Consider the following 14,290-nt stretch of genomic DNA (forward strand, 5'->3'; position numbering starts at 1 on the left):
GTTCTCTTATGGTTTTGAATTTGTGCAAGTCCTAGTGATGCACTGCAATTTAATATCCCCTCTTTTTTTTTTATTTCTCTATTTTTGACCATTCTCCAATTTCATCACCTGAAAAATGTAAACTCAGGATAGATACTTCTTTATCAATGTCCTAGGGTGACTATTCGGAGGTTTCCTCCCAAAATTTGCCCTAAAGCAGAAAAATCACCCACACCAGAAAAGATACACACTGAAAAATAAAGTTTTGTGAAACGAGTTTACAGCTATCATCTTTCCTTCCACTGAAATCTCTGGCCATACCCTAGCTGTTCTTCTCTTAATGTATCTAATTACTTATATAATGACTTGCCTGTTACTCATCTTCTATCAGCTCAGGGTCATGAAAGTCCATTCCTAAATGTGATTTCCCATATGCCAGCACAATGCTGCTTTACCCTACAGATAGGTCATGATTTAGTGGCAGCTACTTCAGCTCTGGATCTGCCTTGAACAAAAGTTTTCTACAAACTCCACCTGGCAGTATTAGTAGGAGTACGTGTAATTCCAGAGGCAACAAAAAGAGCAACTACAAGTCATACCCATTTAAAAGTTACTCAGTGAGTTAGATTCATAAGTCATTTAAGTGCAAGTAATCTCACCATGTTAATTTTATCTAAGTACAGTCAAAATGTTGTAGCATCCATATCTTGTATTAAAATCTCTGGGGTAACAAAATGTACAAAACCATCAGACACACAGACCTTACTATCAATATAAAATGTAAAACCTTTCGTTTCCCTAAGGAATTTAATTACAGGCTCTCAAGCAAAAAAGGCTGAATGAGTTTTATCCTAGGCAGAAGTAGGTCATTTGATAAATGTTGTCCTTCCAAGTCTACACAGAATATTTGCTTCTGAAAAAAAGTCTCTACTTGAGGTTAACTATAGCATAGATCAGTTTTATTAAGTAACCTGTTTGCTACAGATAGCCCCTTAAGTTGAAGAGTATCCACATATACAAGGAAATGTTTCAAACATCCCATTTCAATTTCAACAACTAGGCTGTATTCCCAGCAGATGCACACAGTAACTGTCAAGTTTTGCAGCTTGCAGAGTTATTGAATAAGCAGTTAGAAACCTGTACAACTGTCTGTGACAAAGTTGATCATTGCTAAGAAAATCCATGTGCATCTGAAAAAATGCTCAATGACATAACCTGTGGCATTTCTTTCCTGTATATTGACAATGCCTACCAGGATATTGTATGTTCATAAACCATTAAAAAATACCTTGCTAGTGGAATTGTAAAGTTTTGAGACTCATCTCTTTAAAGAGAACAAAAGGGTAATTTAAGCAAGCTACAGGATCACTTTCAGTGCTCTTGCAGGGCAATGGAAACAACTCTCATTGCACCAACACTGCCTGAATTTTCTAAAGTCAGAGAGGTTTCTGGCAGGTTTAAAATGACATACACAAGACAAAAACATCTTTTACATCCTGTAAAGCTCTACTAATTTTGGAGACTGTGTTGACCAGTCAACCTACTCTACAAGGAACAGAAGATGCCTGTGATCCTCTGTGATGCATGGGAGGCTGCAGAATCTGGTATGATCCTCCCTCCTGGAGAGTGTGTTTCCTGCCACGATGTCTCATGATCTTTCTCCACATCTACCTCATTTATATGCCCTGCTTATTTTGTTCCTTTTTTACCAGTAAACTCTCAACAGGTGTATCCTGCATAACTGGGAAAGATTTGGACCCAAATAGCTTCCTTCAGCTGCTAGTTGCCTCCTTTCAACAGCAGACAAACTCACAGTTCAGTGTCAGCCAATTTTAATTTATTTTTGTAGTGTAAAATGAAATTTGAATCATTAACTCCCACATTCATCCAGCACTGGCACTAGCCTTCTTCCACCAGGGCCTGTGTTCATGGGAGCCCTCTCTACCTACAGTCTCTCTGTAGAGTCTCCCCAGATTGTCTCCTTTCAGTCTAAAGTTAAACAAGAGCAATGGTGATCACCCCAGAGGATAGGGAAAGAAAGTTTCTCCATAGAAAGATCAGAAGAAGTCCCATCATGCCATACTGACGCCCAAAAGCTCATTTTAGCCCTAACCTTCTAGCTCATTTCCCACTGATCACATAGCTGTGTAGCCACAGAAACAGCACTCAGTACATCCAAAGAAAATCAGGGCTGGAGCATCTGAGCAGCAGTCCCTGCATCGTGACCAAATCCAGTCCAGCTTCACTGACAAGAGACTCAGGGTAAGCACGAAGAAACAAGTTCACAGTCACCTGGGTCTTCTCAGCAAAGGTTCACAGAAGCATGAAAATCAAACTGTGAGGTTTTATTTCTGATCACTAGAAAGATTTGAGCTTTTGAGCTGCAAGTCTGGCCTTTGCCCAGGTGGTAGCACTGAATTTGTCATCCTGTCTCTCACTGTGTGTGTATATATGGGATGGATACATCAGTACTAAGTTTTGTTTGCACACTGCTATACCCTATTTCATGTTTCTAAAGTAAAGTCAACATTTTCTAACCTTAAAACACTTAAGTTTTTAAAAATCTGCTCTCCTTGGCTCATTTTTCTTTGAAAATTCCAACTCAACATTGTTACTAAGAAATCTCAGCTCCTCCTGTCCCTTTGCCTCTCTCACACACGCATGTGGAGATGGCGTCTTACATATGGGAGCTTTAACATTTTTTAATTCCAGGACAGAGTTATTCTCTTTATTCATGAACAGTCCCCTGAATGCCTGCATTAAGAGTTGCCAACTAAACCGGTTTTGTTCCATCTGCTGTGACCATTTTCCAGCATTCCCTCTCTGATTCACCAGCATCCCTCCTCACCGACTCCATCGGGAGGTCTGCAAACAGCAGGGCAGAGGCTGCTGGTAAGGGGAGGAGACAGAGCTCTGCAGACCTGAGCAGGGGTTAAGGAAAATGTGGTGGGCACTTAAAACAGGGCAGATATGGCAGGGTTTGAATGCCACTCCTGAGCCTGGAAGGTGCATTTAATGGGACTGTAAAACTCCCACAGCATCGTACCTTGGGATAAATTATAGCTCACCCTCAGCATCACCTTCCTGCAGTACTTACTGCCATTATGTGCTGGCAGTTCAGCAGGCTACAGAGCTACCAATATATATCGGACAAACACTTTTATAATTTTTTTTTCTATTGATGGATGCAAAAAATGGGGAGAAAAGCAGGAAAAAAAAAAGCTTATTTTCAAATTGCTACCAAAATGCCCTAAAATAAGGAACACTTTTCAATGTAAGATAATTTAAAGTGATAAATCTTGACCTATAAGCTATTTATGTTGTGATCTGTTTTTTCTATTGTTCATAAACAAAGTCATTTATATAAAAAGAAAAGGAACATAAACTCATGTATCTATCTACTCTTCTTCGTGTCCAACAGAACAAGAGGTGGGTTGGGATATAGCCTGTTCCTTAGAGCTGACTGGTCTATAATTTTAAGCCTTAAATCCTGTAATCAGGTTCAGTAGTACAGCCCTGCACCTGCAGATAGCCTTGCTGGTCTGCTAGCAGCAACCCATGAGGTACCAGATCCTTCTGAAGGATCTAAAGATTTAAGCTAAACAAAATTTGGGTTCAGAATGGAAGTTCACTCTTTGCTTATAGTTGGAAAATACAAAAGAAAGCACAGGAAAATTCATACATTAGGTCTGTGATATCATTAAAGTCAATGGAGTTATTTCAAATTAGTAATGACATAAAAGTAATCTGAACTTGGCCTTTGAGGTTGTATTCCATTAGTTTGCTAATACTGTGTAAATTCTATATTTGAGAGCTATCCTGCAGTCATCTTGGCCCTTCTTTTTTAATGGCAAATTCTGCTTAAAGTCTGCCGATACAACTCGGGCCATTATTTTCTAACTGCTTTTTAAATCAAGACTGATTTTTAGGGTCCAAATTTGTGTCCAGACACAACATCAAGCCAGAGAAAGGAAAATGATGAGGAGAAATTTGTTCTCAAGTTGCCAATCAATAAATAGCTCCAGCTCAAGAAACTATGCAGAAAATACATTTTAAAAATGCACCCCAAAAAATCACGTATACAGTAAGAAAGGATATCTTACTAGAGATACCAGTTCCATACCTCCTTATGGTTGGTGAGTACCAACCTTTAAAAGTCAACAGTGTCAACCATTTGGCATATTTGTCGGCCTAACCTGTTTTATTTATACAGTGTGTCTAGGCAAGGCATAATTCCACTGCTTTCACAAAGTGCACCTTGGGCTTGATGAAAGAAAACCTACAGTGGTGACAGAAACAATCTGAAAAGTTGCAGAAGTGAAATACTTGCTAGGTTGCACACAGGAGTAGCATAAGCACACAGGAATACCTTAGTGTGTGTTGTCCCACCCTGGACCTAAAATGGCTGTTTTGCAGGGAATGTTGTTGCCTGGTGACCAAAAGTGCATCTCCTAGGCCACAGAGGGATGTGAACATTCAGAAATTGATTTGTTCCTGTTGCTCTTGAGAAGACCATACCCGTAAAATAGATTAAGCCAGCACATAATCATCTATGCATTCTCCTTGCTGGCATGCTTAAACTTGATACTGAAGACAGGCCTGTGATTTTGAGCTACTTATCAACCAGACAAGGGAAAAACAGAATAATACCTCGTGCACTACTGCCCACAGAATATGAAAGTAGACCAAGCCTGAGCTACTGTGAGACTGCAAGACACCCTGCTTCAATTAAGTCTGTGTTGTACATCTAACCTGTTCCGGTGCAACCTCCCAGTTGCTATCAGGCTCTCTTTCTTTCATTAGAATCAAGTAGTTAATTAGCCCCAGCCTGTCCTCTCTCCTTCTCTCTTTCCCTTTAACGCAGCAGTAATGATGTCTAATTACCAGCAGCAGTGGATTACAGCACCATCAGGAGCAAATCTCTCTGGCTGACAGCAAAGCTGAGCAGCAAATCTTAAAGCTTCAAGGAGAGAATAATTCCTAACAAAGTATTTGAATATTCGCTCATTTTTTAACTGTAGAGTCCAGCTTGTAATTTCATCTGTCCTGTTACTGAACAGGGAGTGCTCACACAGCGATTAATATTAAATTGAAATTACTTTTACCTATGGTGAGATCAAGTGATGGACAAAAAGTGGGAGAGGATGAGGGAGAGATTCACAGTTTGGGGCCCTGCTATCATTTGGTAGCTCTCTCTGAGGACTGGACAGGCCCAAATGTATGAGATAACCATGAGAGAGGGGAGGAAAAAAAATGATCACAAATTAATAAACTCTTAAATAATAATTAAGGGTTAAAGAAATGAGAGAATGAGCTTTTAAGGATTACCAACAATTACTGTCTGATGAAAATCCAATCTTTTCCCCTTGTAACTTATCATTCCCATCTGTGTGAAATCCTAGATCACTTGAAGTCAATAGGAGCTTTGCCACTGACTTTCTCTGCGCCAGGGGCTGCATCCCTGTTCTGTCAAACATGTTCTTTCTGAGCCTTCAGTGCCTGGCAGGCACTGCCCTGGCCCTGGCAGTAGCTCATACAAACCACTGCCACCCTGTGGGTCTGCTTAAATACTCCTCTGCCTTTTGTGGTGGGATAGTAACACCAGATGCATGGGTTTAAGAAGGGCTGGCATTTGTTTTTCAGAGCTGAATGCTGCTGAGCATCCCCTTTTCCCATTTATGTTGGACAAATTCCTAATGGCCAGCAGGAGAAAATTGTACCTATACAAAAGGACATCTTCTGAGAAGGTTTATATGTCATTGCTCAGGTTATATACAGATATTCAGGAATTGCTTACAGATAGGTCATGCTAACTTTTCCTTTCTTGATTTCATTAGTAGTCCTAATTTTATTAGAATTCCTGCTTGGTAGCTAAACTATCCAAAGAGAGTTGCTCCTATATGAATATAAATACATATATACGGACTAAACTATCCAAAGAGAGTTGCTCCTATATGAATATAAATACATATATACGGACATACAGAGACATTCACAGCCAAGGGTGTGATTCCCACAAATGTACATAAGATCTGCAAGATGCTCGACCTCTCTCTGAAATCCCTTGTGGGAAAAAATAAAAATAAAAAATTGATTCTGTGTTCTTAAAATAGAAAACAGAATAGAAGGTGGGACTTCAGGCTTTCATGGCCTAGCAAAGGTGAGAGAAAATAAACAAGCTGATCATCACTGAGTCTTGTCTTTCAGAGGACCAGAAAAGCACCTAATTTTTAAATTCCATCATGTACAATTAAGGTTATCCTCTTTATTTAGTATGGTAGTCAATGTCATTTTTAAAAAATACTGGATTTGCTTACAGTTTTCAACTCGCAGTCAAAAAGATAGTCTTGAGAATAAACAATCTTGCCCATCGGCCCTTCAACATAATTATTTCAGTGAGCAGAAGGGATATTTAAAAATACTAAGCTAATTGGAGACTTCTGCTTTAGGCAACCTTTTTGTTATAAATTTTATCTATGGTACTGCCTGGGCTCAGAGATGAGCAATCAATCTTGTAAATGTAAAACAGAGATTTGCCAAATCATCTGAATCTACAGACAGAAGAAACACTTCAGTGAATAAAAACCATAGAGAAGGAAAAAAACTGTCCAGAGCTCCTCTTTTACTTTAAATCTTCATCTTGAAGATCTCCTTAAAATTAATTTCCCACTTCTGCCTCCTCACAGCCATGACGGCGCTGATGACAAGGGGGCAAATACAAGCCAGCCCCTGGGAATGCCCAGGTTTATGACTTCAGCAAGGCAAAGAGAGGCAGATTTCCCCGGCAGCCTACGTCACAACCCAACCCAGAATACTTTCCAAGAAGCCCCCTTTGCTGCGCCACCCAGCAACCTTCCCGTTAGGTCCGGATAAGCTGCCACTCCAGGAAAAAAAAAATAAAAAAAAGAGAGAGAGAGAGAGAATATTGCTCATCCAAGCCAAATGCCCAGGCAGGAATATTTTTAATTGCCGGGTTTCCTTTCTCGGCTCCCCCTCCACACCCGCCCCACGCACAGACAAAAGAAGCTTAGCTTGCGTGACCCAGCGCATAGGAAGTAAGAATAATGATACATTAAGAGAGTTCAATAGGCAAAACCTACTTGCAACCAACAGTCCCCATCTTCTTAAATAGGAAAATCTGTCGCTCCTGCCACCACCAAGCATAATAGCTCTCCCGCTGTCAGACCTGCGCCGAGCCCGTAACGCCAGCGCCTGCCGGGGATGCCACGCTACCCTAGCGCATCGAAGGGAGTTCTGAGGGGCTCCTGCGACCCCAGAAAGTGTCACAAAATACACCCTTCCCTCGGTCATGCGGAACCCCCGTCCTCCCTTTGTTGAGCATCCTCTCTCTCCCGCCGCCCCTTCCTAGCGCAGCCGGCGCTTCACAGCCGAGCCGGGCACATTCGTGGCCGCTCGGCGGCGGCGCCAGGGCTGCGGAATAACAATAAAGAAAAGAAAAAAAAAAAAAAAAAAAAAAAAAAAGGGGGGGGGGATAAAAATAACGCTAACAAACGAATAAATAAATAAATAAACCCCAACAGATATCCCGGGGAACCACCGCCCGGCGCCGCGCCTGGCTTTGTGCCAGGCAGGGTACCCCCGTGCGCCATCCATCCATCAGCCCCGCCGGCGGCGGGGGCCGCTGCCCGGGGCGGCGGGGCCCGGCACAATGGCCGGAGCGGCGGCGGCGGCGGGACAATAGCGCACCCCAACCCCGCCGCAGCGGCCCGGAGGGGACGGGGGGACGAGGAGGACGAGAAAGGAGAACGACACCGACCCGGCGGGGCGCGTTGTGCGCACGATCGCTTTAAATAAAAGGACCCACAAAGACCTCGGCGGTGTATAATGTGACAGGCAAACGCAACATGGTGATGATGACTTGGGGGAAGAGGGAGGAAGGAGCCAACTGTGGCTGCGGCTCCCCCTGCGCCTCTCGCTCCCGGAGCGGGCTGCAGCGGCCGACATAGAACAAGGAAGACAATTCTCTACTAACCGTGGTTTTGACTGGCACGTACAGCACTTGCTTCCCTCCTCCAGCACCACCACTGACCTCGTCCGAGTTGCCGAGCTGGAAGCCTTTAGATTTGACCCAGAATTTGAATTTGGCATTATCCGTGGAGCTCGACTCGGAGCCGTTCAGGAGCTGGACGATCCGGTCGTATTTTTTACGGGTCACCGTCTTGGTTTTTCCTGAGTCCCCGTAAGTCCTGAGACACCAGTCCTGAAACTGGCGGTACATGTCCCGGTCGCTGCTCTCCATAATCTCCTAATACACACACGCACACATGCACACGCCGGGGCGCACACACACACACGCGGACACGCACACAGACACGGGCAGACACACGGACACGCACACGCCGCCCCGAAGCGGGCCGGGGTGCGGGGCCGGGCCGCCCCGCCGCACTTTGCACCTGTTCACCCAGCGCTCATGAAAAATGCATCCACCTCCGAGCCGGAGCGAAGGAGGTCCCGGTGCAGGCAGATCCCAGCGGATTTTTTTTTTTCGTTGTTGTGGTGGTGGTGGCTCGGGGGGGTGGGGGGTCGGGAGGGGATGGGTGGGGGGGCAGCAATCAATTCAATAGTGTGGCAATGTTCTCCTTCATTTTTTTTTTTTCACAGGAGGCAAAACGGATCTGGTGGAGGTTCCTCTTATCCTTCCACTGTACGTGATCAGTCTCTTTAATAATTGTGCAAGGCAGGACTATCCCACTGGCTCCAGCAGCGTCTTACCCGGAGAGGGTTCGAGTGGATAAATAATTAAAATCCTATCCCTCGGCTTAGAGAAGAAAAAAGAAAATATTGACTCGGATCCTTCTTCTTTTCCATACATCAACTGCACCCGGATTCACCCTGGATAGTGCAGGTGAAGAAAAAAAAAAAAAAAAAAAAAAAAAAAAAAAAAAGGAGCGAGAAGAACGGAAAGAAGAGAAAAAGCCCACCCTAGTGCGCCCCGGCAGCCCTCGGCTGTCTTCTCCGAAGGCTTTCTGAGCTTTCTGTCTCTGTCCTGGCGGGCTGTGCCTCTCCCCAAAGCCGCCTCGCCGCGCAGGATGGAGGAAGCACTGAAGGGCACACTGGTCTCTTTGCTCCCCCTTTATTCCAAGGCTGGGCGGCTTTGCTTCAGATATCCCCGCTCCGGGCATGAAGGTACTGGAAAGAAAGAAAGTTCTTACCTGCTATTTTCTAAGCCTAATGCTTCCGATCCGTGTTTAAAGTACATAATCTTTAATTTTTAAAAAATGATCTATGAGAATTTCACTTCCTCATATTGAGTCCCATTGAATTTTCATATGCCCTTTCAGGAATTCTCCTCTATTTATTTACATAGCAATCCCAGCCGATGGAAGGAAAAAAAAAAAAAAAGAAAGAAAAAAGAAAAAAGAAAAAAAAATAAAGGAAGAAAACCCATATATACGAGATAGGCTTGGATATTGGACCAGAGGAGAGATCAGTCCCAGGAGGATGTTGGTACAGGAAAGGAGGCGGCTCTCGTTGCTCTGCCAGTGTAATGATGGTGCTCACACATGTAGGACTCCTCGGGTGCGGGCTATCCTTTGGTCTCTGGGCTAAACTGGCTACAAGGCTTTCAAGTAAGTTTGCGTGCGGATGCTGAGCATAAACCCCCTTTTTGTAAGGGGGGAAGAAGAAGAAGAAAAAAAAATCCTGATTTTTTTTTTTTCCCCTCCCTTTGCCACAGCTTCAGTTCACGCCGGAGATCTCCGCGCTCCCCGCGGTCTCCCCCGCCGCGTCAGGCAGGACACCCCCTCCGCGGGGGGGGAAGGCTCCGCCGCGGCGCTTCCTCTCGTCGCCTCTCCGCGGCCGCGCCCGCCCGCGCCTCCGCCATCCAGCGCCCGGCTCCGCGCCCCCGCTCCGCAGCCGTGCGGCACCTCCGCGCTGGGGGCACGAGTCCGGCCCGCGCCGGGCCGCGGGAACGCGCGCCGGGGCCGCCGCTGCGTTCCGCTCCGCTCGGCCGCGCCGCTCCGCGCTGCGCTCCGCGCCGGGCTGGCGGCGGCGGCGGCGGCGCACCGGGCCGGGCCCAGCGCCGCTCCGCGCCCCCCCCGCGCCCTGATTGGCCGCCGGGACAAAAGTTTCTGTGGCGACGGCGGCGCGGCGCGGTGACGGGCAGCGCTGTCCCATGTCGGGATGCTCCCGCCTCCGCGGGCGCGGCGGGGCGCGGGGGACGGCGCGCACCCGGCCCGGGCCGACGGGGGTGGGGGGGATGCGGCGGGGGGGAGAGAGGCGAGGGCAGCGTTTCCATGGCGATGTCTCCGGGCGCAGCCCCCCCGCTTCCCTCGCGCAGACGGAGCGGAGGGGATCAGCTGACACTTCATTAGCCGAGGACCTAATTATTGCTTATTGGAGCAAGAAACGCGCGCAGGGCCGTGGCGGGGGGCTGCCGGCCTCCGCGCCCCCGGCGGACATCCCCTCCGCCACCTCGCCCGCGCTGCCGGCGGAGCGGAGGAGGAGCGGCGCTACCGCGCACTTTGCGCCGCACCGGCCGGCGGGGCCGCGGCGGGCCCGGTGGGATCCCTGCGGGACACGTGGCCGCTGCCGGGCCGGGCTTTCCCTCGGAAACGGAGAGCCGAGCCCCTCCGCCGCCTCCCCCGCGGCCCGGCCCCCGCCCGGCGGAGCGGAGGGGCCGCGCTCCCCCGGGGCGCCCCTCTCCAGCGTTCCCCTCCAGCGCTCCCCGCATCTCCCGTCGCCTCCGGGACCGGGAGCGCAGCCGCGCGTTGGGCCCCGCGGGCGGGCGGGGGCTCGGCCGGCCGTGCCCGCGGCATCGCGCCCCGCGCTGCGGCGAGCAGCACCCGCCCCGCGGTTCGGCGCTCCTTGGGCGGAAGAGGAGCCCAAAATACACCGCAACCCAAACACATGCCGTTTTCGGCTCAGGTCGTTGAAATGAAGAGGGCTACGAGGTTCCCGTGCTGTGCCTCGGCTGTCTTCTGCAGAAATCCCACCTGTGTCTGGGTATCCAGTCACTCGGGGCCTGGAAGGGCTCGGTGGAAAGGCAGCTGTGTATTTTTCCTGCCCAGACCTAGGCGGTAGCGAGCACCCTTCGCTTTCACTCCTCTGTGTCCTGCAGAAAAAGGCTTCCATGGGCTATCGTGCTGTTTACACCGAGCCTGGATTTCTAGTGCAAAAGCCGAAGGTGCTAAGAGAACCAGGAGAAGCCCTTCCTCACACATCCCAGCCAGGACATGCTGGTCCATTGGGCTGGCCTGGCACAGAGCACCTCAACTTGGCCTCCATCTCCCCAGCTAACCCAGCTCACATGTACCTGTGGTACATGTACCCCCTCTTCCTTTTCTCCTCTTTCCCCTCTCCCCCCCAGTCCTATGTTTGCTGTTCTGCTTCTGTCTGGAAACACCACCTCAGACACAAGCAAAGCTGGGACAAGAGTATTGTTTAAAAGCAGTGCTCTGAATGATGGTGTTGCCGAAACCCCTCTGTAAAATCTGGCACAATCGGCAGAGAAAAGTAGGACTTAAAGATAACCCAAGGAGGCTTGAGGCTTTTTGTTGGCCACAGGGCCCATAAATTATCTTGGCAGCCCCAGTTTTAGTATTACAGGAGCACGGGACTCCCGTCTATCACAGGATCTAGAGGCGAGGCAGTAACAAAGGAACTGCTGTGCAGAAGGAGAGCAAGGGGAACCTCGCTGAACTCTTACCCAGCAGGCTTTATGAGATGTAATATTGCTTTAATGTGCCATTAGATCTACATTTAGAAAAGGGTCGTAACATGGATTGGGCTGCACTGCTAAACAATTCTGTCAGATAATTGTTCTCAACCCAGCCTCCTGCTGAGGGTCTCAGTAACTTCCGTATCACACTGATACTGTGCTATGACTGAATCCAAAGTACGCGCACAAAGCAAAGGGGACAAGGAAGATTGACAGAGCCAGGAGTGACGATCCAGACAGTTATAGCATGGATGAGTAAAATGCTTGAAATAAGGAGGAGTGATTTAGTAGACCAGAAAATAATTCCATATCCAGGAGTATCATTTTGGATTGTGTAAAGAGCCCTGTGCCTTCTCAGAAGAGACACATTCCTAAATTCAATCAAGTTTGGACCATGCCTTAAAAACCCAGAAATACTATTTTTTTTTTCCAAACTGTTTTGAGGCAGGGCAGAGAATCATATAATCCCAGAATGGCTTGGAATGAGTCTTAACAATCTTAACTAGATGATCTTAATGATCATCTGCCATGGGCAGGGACACCTTCCACTTGACCAGGTTTCTCAGAACCCAATCCAACCTGGCCTTGAACACCTCCAGGTATGGGGAGCCCATAACCTCTCTGGGCAACCTGTCCAGTGCATCACCACCTTCATAGTACAGAATTTCTTTCTAATGTCTAATCTAAGTCTTCATCTTAAGGCCATTCTCCTGTGTGTTACCGCTACATGCGCTTGCGAAACAAACATGGGTGAAAACCACCTGTGGTTTGAAGTGGGGGTGAAGAGTAGAAACTCGAGTAGTATTTAACACAGCTGGATTTCTTTCTCTGTTTTACAGTTAAGATTTTTGATTCGTGTGGATGAAAGATATGGATGTTTCATGACGGCTTCCAGTAATCACTTGGCCAGAAGTCCTAGGAGTATCCTGGAACCCCACCCACCCTTCCAGACAATGGATCGCACAAAAATTATGCTTACCATAAAGAACTGGTGATCTAGAGTAGGTCAATTACGTAGTACATGGCTTCACTTTCATAAAAATATACATTGTAGAGTGCATTTGCATACCCTATACTCATTACATATACATATATATATTATGTGTGTATAGTAACTTCAGCAGAATTTATATGGTGAATTTAGAGTGCAGATTTTTAATCTCTCTTTTGAGATCTTCTGATACTCTGAAAGTAGTACTATCAGATTATATTTAAATAAGAAAAAATGACATGGGGTTAAGTTCACCTGTCTGGTTTAGGGTGCGTTTTAATATCAGATTTAACAGAGTTTAATAACAAGTCTGGAATCTCCTTGCAATGAAAAGCTCTTGCACAGACCCTCCTCCTGTCAAGAGTTCTAATGACACCCTGTTACTCAGCTGAAACTGAAACTCCCATGGCATCCTTGGTGAGAGGGGATTGTGTTGGTCCTTTGATGCCATGGACTGAGGCTGTTCTGTGCTCTGCATTCTGCAGAACTCGCTTGCCTCTGCCAGAAAATGAAAATTTCTCTACTCTGGTGTGGAGACACCACGTTCATGCCTTGCTGGCTTTCTTGCTCTGCAGCCAGCCTGAAACAATACACCACCAAAAGATGTGTGAACGTTTCCATTCATTGGAATGAAGTGTTAGTTGCAAAACAGAGTTTTGGCGATTTGAATTGCCTCATGTGCATCAAGCTGTGAAAGAGGTTTAAAGTAAATCATGAATATCATAAATACTGTATTTTTTGAATTATCAGCTCTAACAAGCCCACTGGCAATAGAAAGTGAAGACAGGCAAAATGAGGCCTGATGTCTCTCATTGGAGTTACCAGTGTTTCTAGATGAAATTACAGTCTTGCAGTGACATGGAACTGGGTCCGTGGAAAAAGCTGAGAGACATTTTCAAGTTTTTTAAACTTGCTGAAAAAAAAAGAAAGTAGGGTTTTGGCTTAAATCTGTCATCTGACTTCTGCCAAAGAGGAGTGTTTGGAAAACATGCACCATATTTCAGCATGCTGCTTGATATGGCATTACTGAATGGCTAAGGGTAGCTTTTGAGGATATGAATTTCCTGTCTCTTGGGGTTTTTGTTCATTGACATAGCGAGAAAAAATTATTTTGACACTTCCGACTTGCCATGTCCATGAGTTACGATGGAAAGCCCATTTCTGTGCAGACTGAAAATCATCCATGTGGAACTGACAGAAGATGTGCTGAGGAATAAAGAAACTGCAGCTCCAAATGGTTTGCTTTAAACTACATACCTGGTAGCGGTTTTCCTCTCTTCTGGAGCAAATTTCAGTGGAAGTGTCCTGTGGCGTCCTTTGCAGCCCAGTGATGGCAGCAACAATGAGCACTGCAAGCCCTAATGCTTGTGGAAGTAGAAGCCAGTGTTCACACACTGCATGGGCTTGACTGTGCTCTCTTCCTTTGGTCTCACATACATGAGAGAATCTCCTGAGTGGTTCGATAATCAGTCACCTGATTGCATTTGGGGAGGTAGGACTCTGCTGTGACACAGCTTCCCTGAGGAGAAAATAGTCACCATTCCACCTACTAATATTACTGGCAAAGGACCATTCTGGAAAGGTATCCTTAATGATAATTCCAAGGTATTTGCTGCTTAGGAGGTGAGAAACTACAGGCG

At 46.7% G+C, this 14,290-nt stretch overlaps 1 protein-coding gene and 1 long non-coding RNA gene across 2 annotated transcripts in view; one reads left to right on the forward strand and one right to left on the reverse strand.

The window, feature by feature from the left end:
• Window positions 1–8,353, reverse strand: part of NOL4 (nucleolar protein 4) — a 190,078-nt gene extending 181,725 nt beyond the window's left edge. The window contains exon 1 of the mRNA XM_066330532.1: window positions 7,973–8,353. Coding sequence (XP_066186629.1) covers window positions 7,973–8,239 — 267 coding nt within the window. The 5' untranslated portion in view covers window positions 8,240–8,353. The remainder of the gene's footprint in view (window positions 1–7,972) is intronic.
• On the forward strand, window positions 8,116–9,383 carry LOC136368371 (uncharacterized). The gene is made up of 2 exons (XR_010744838.1): window positions 8,116–8,179; window positions 8,602–9,383. It is a non-coding gene; the product is annotated as an uncharacterized lncRNA (long non-coding RNA).
• Window positions 9,384–14,290: the final 4,907 nt, after the last annotated feature.

This window comes from Sylvia atricapilla, chromosome 1, assembly GCF_009819655.1.
Source record: "Sylvia atricapilla isolate bSylAtr1 chromosome 1, bSylAtr1.pri, whole genome shotgun sequence".
NCBI lineage: Eukaryota > Metazoa > Chordata > Aves > Passeriformes > Sylviidae > Sylvia > Sylvia atricapilla.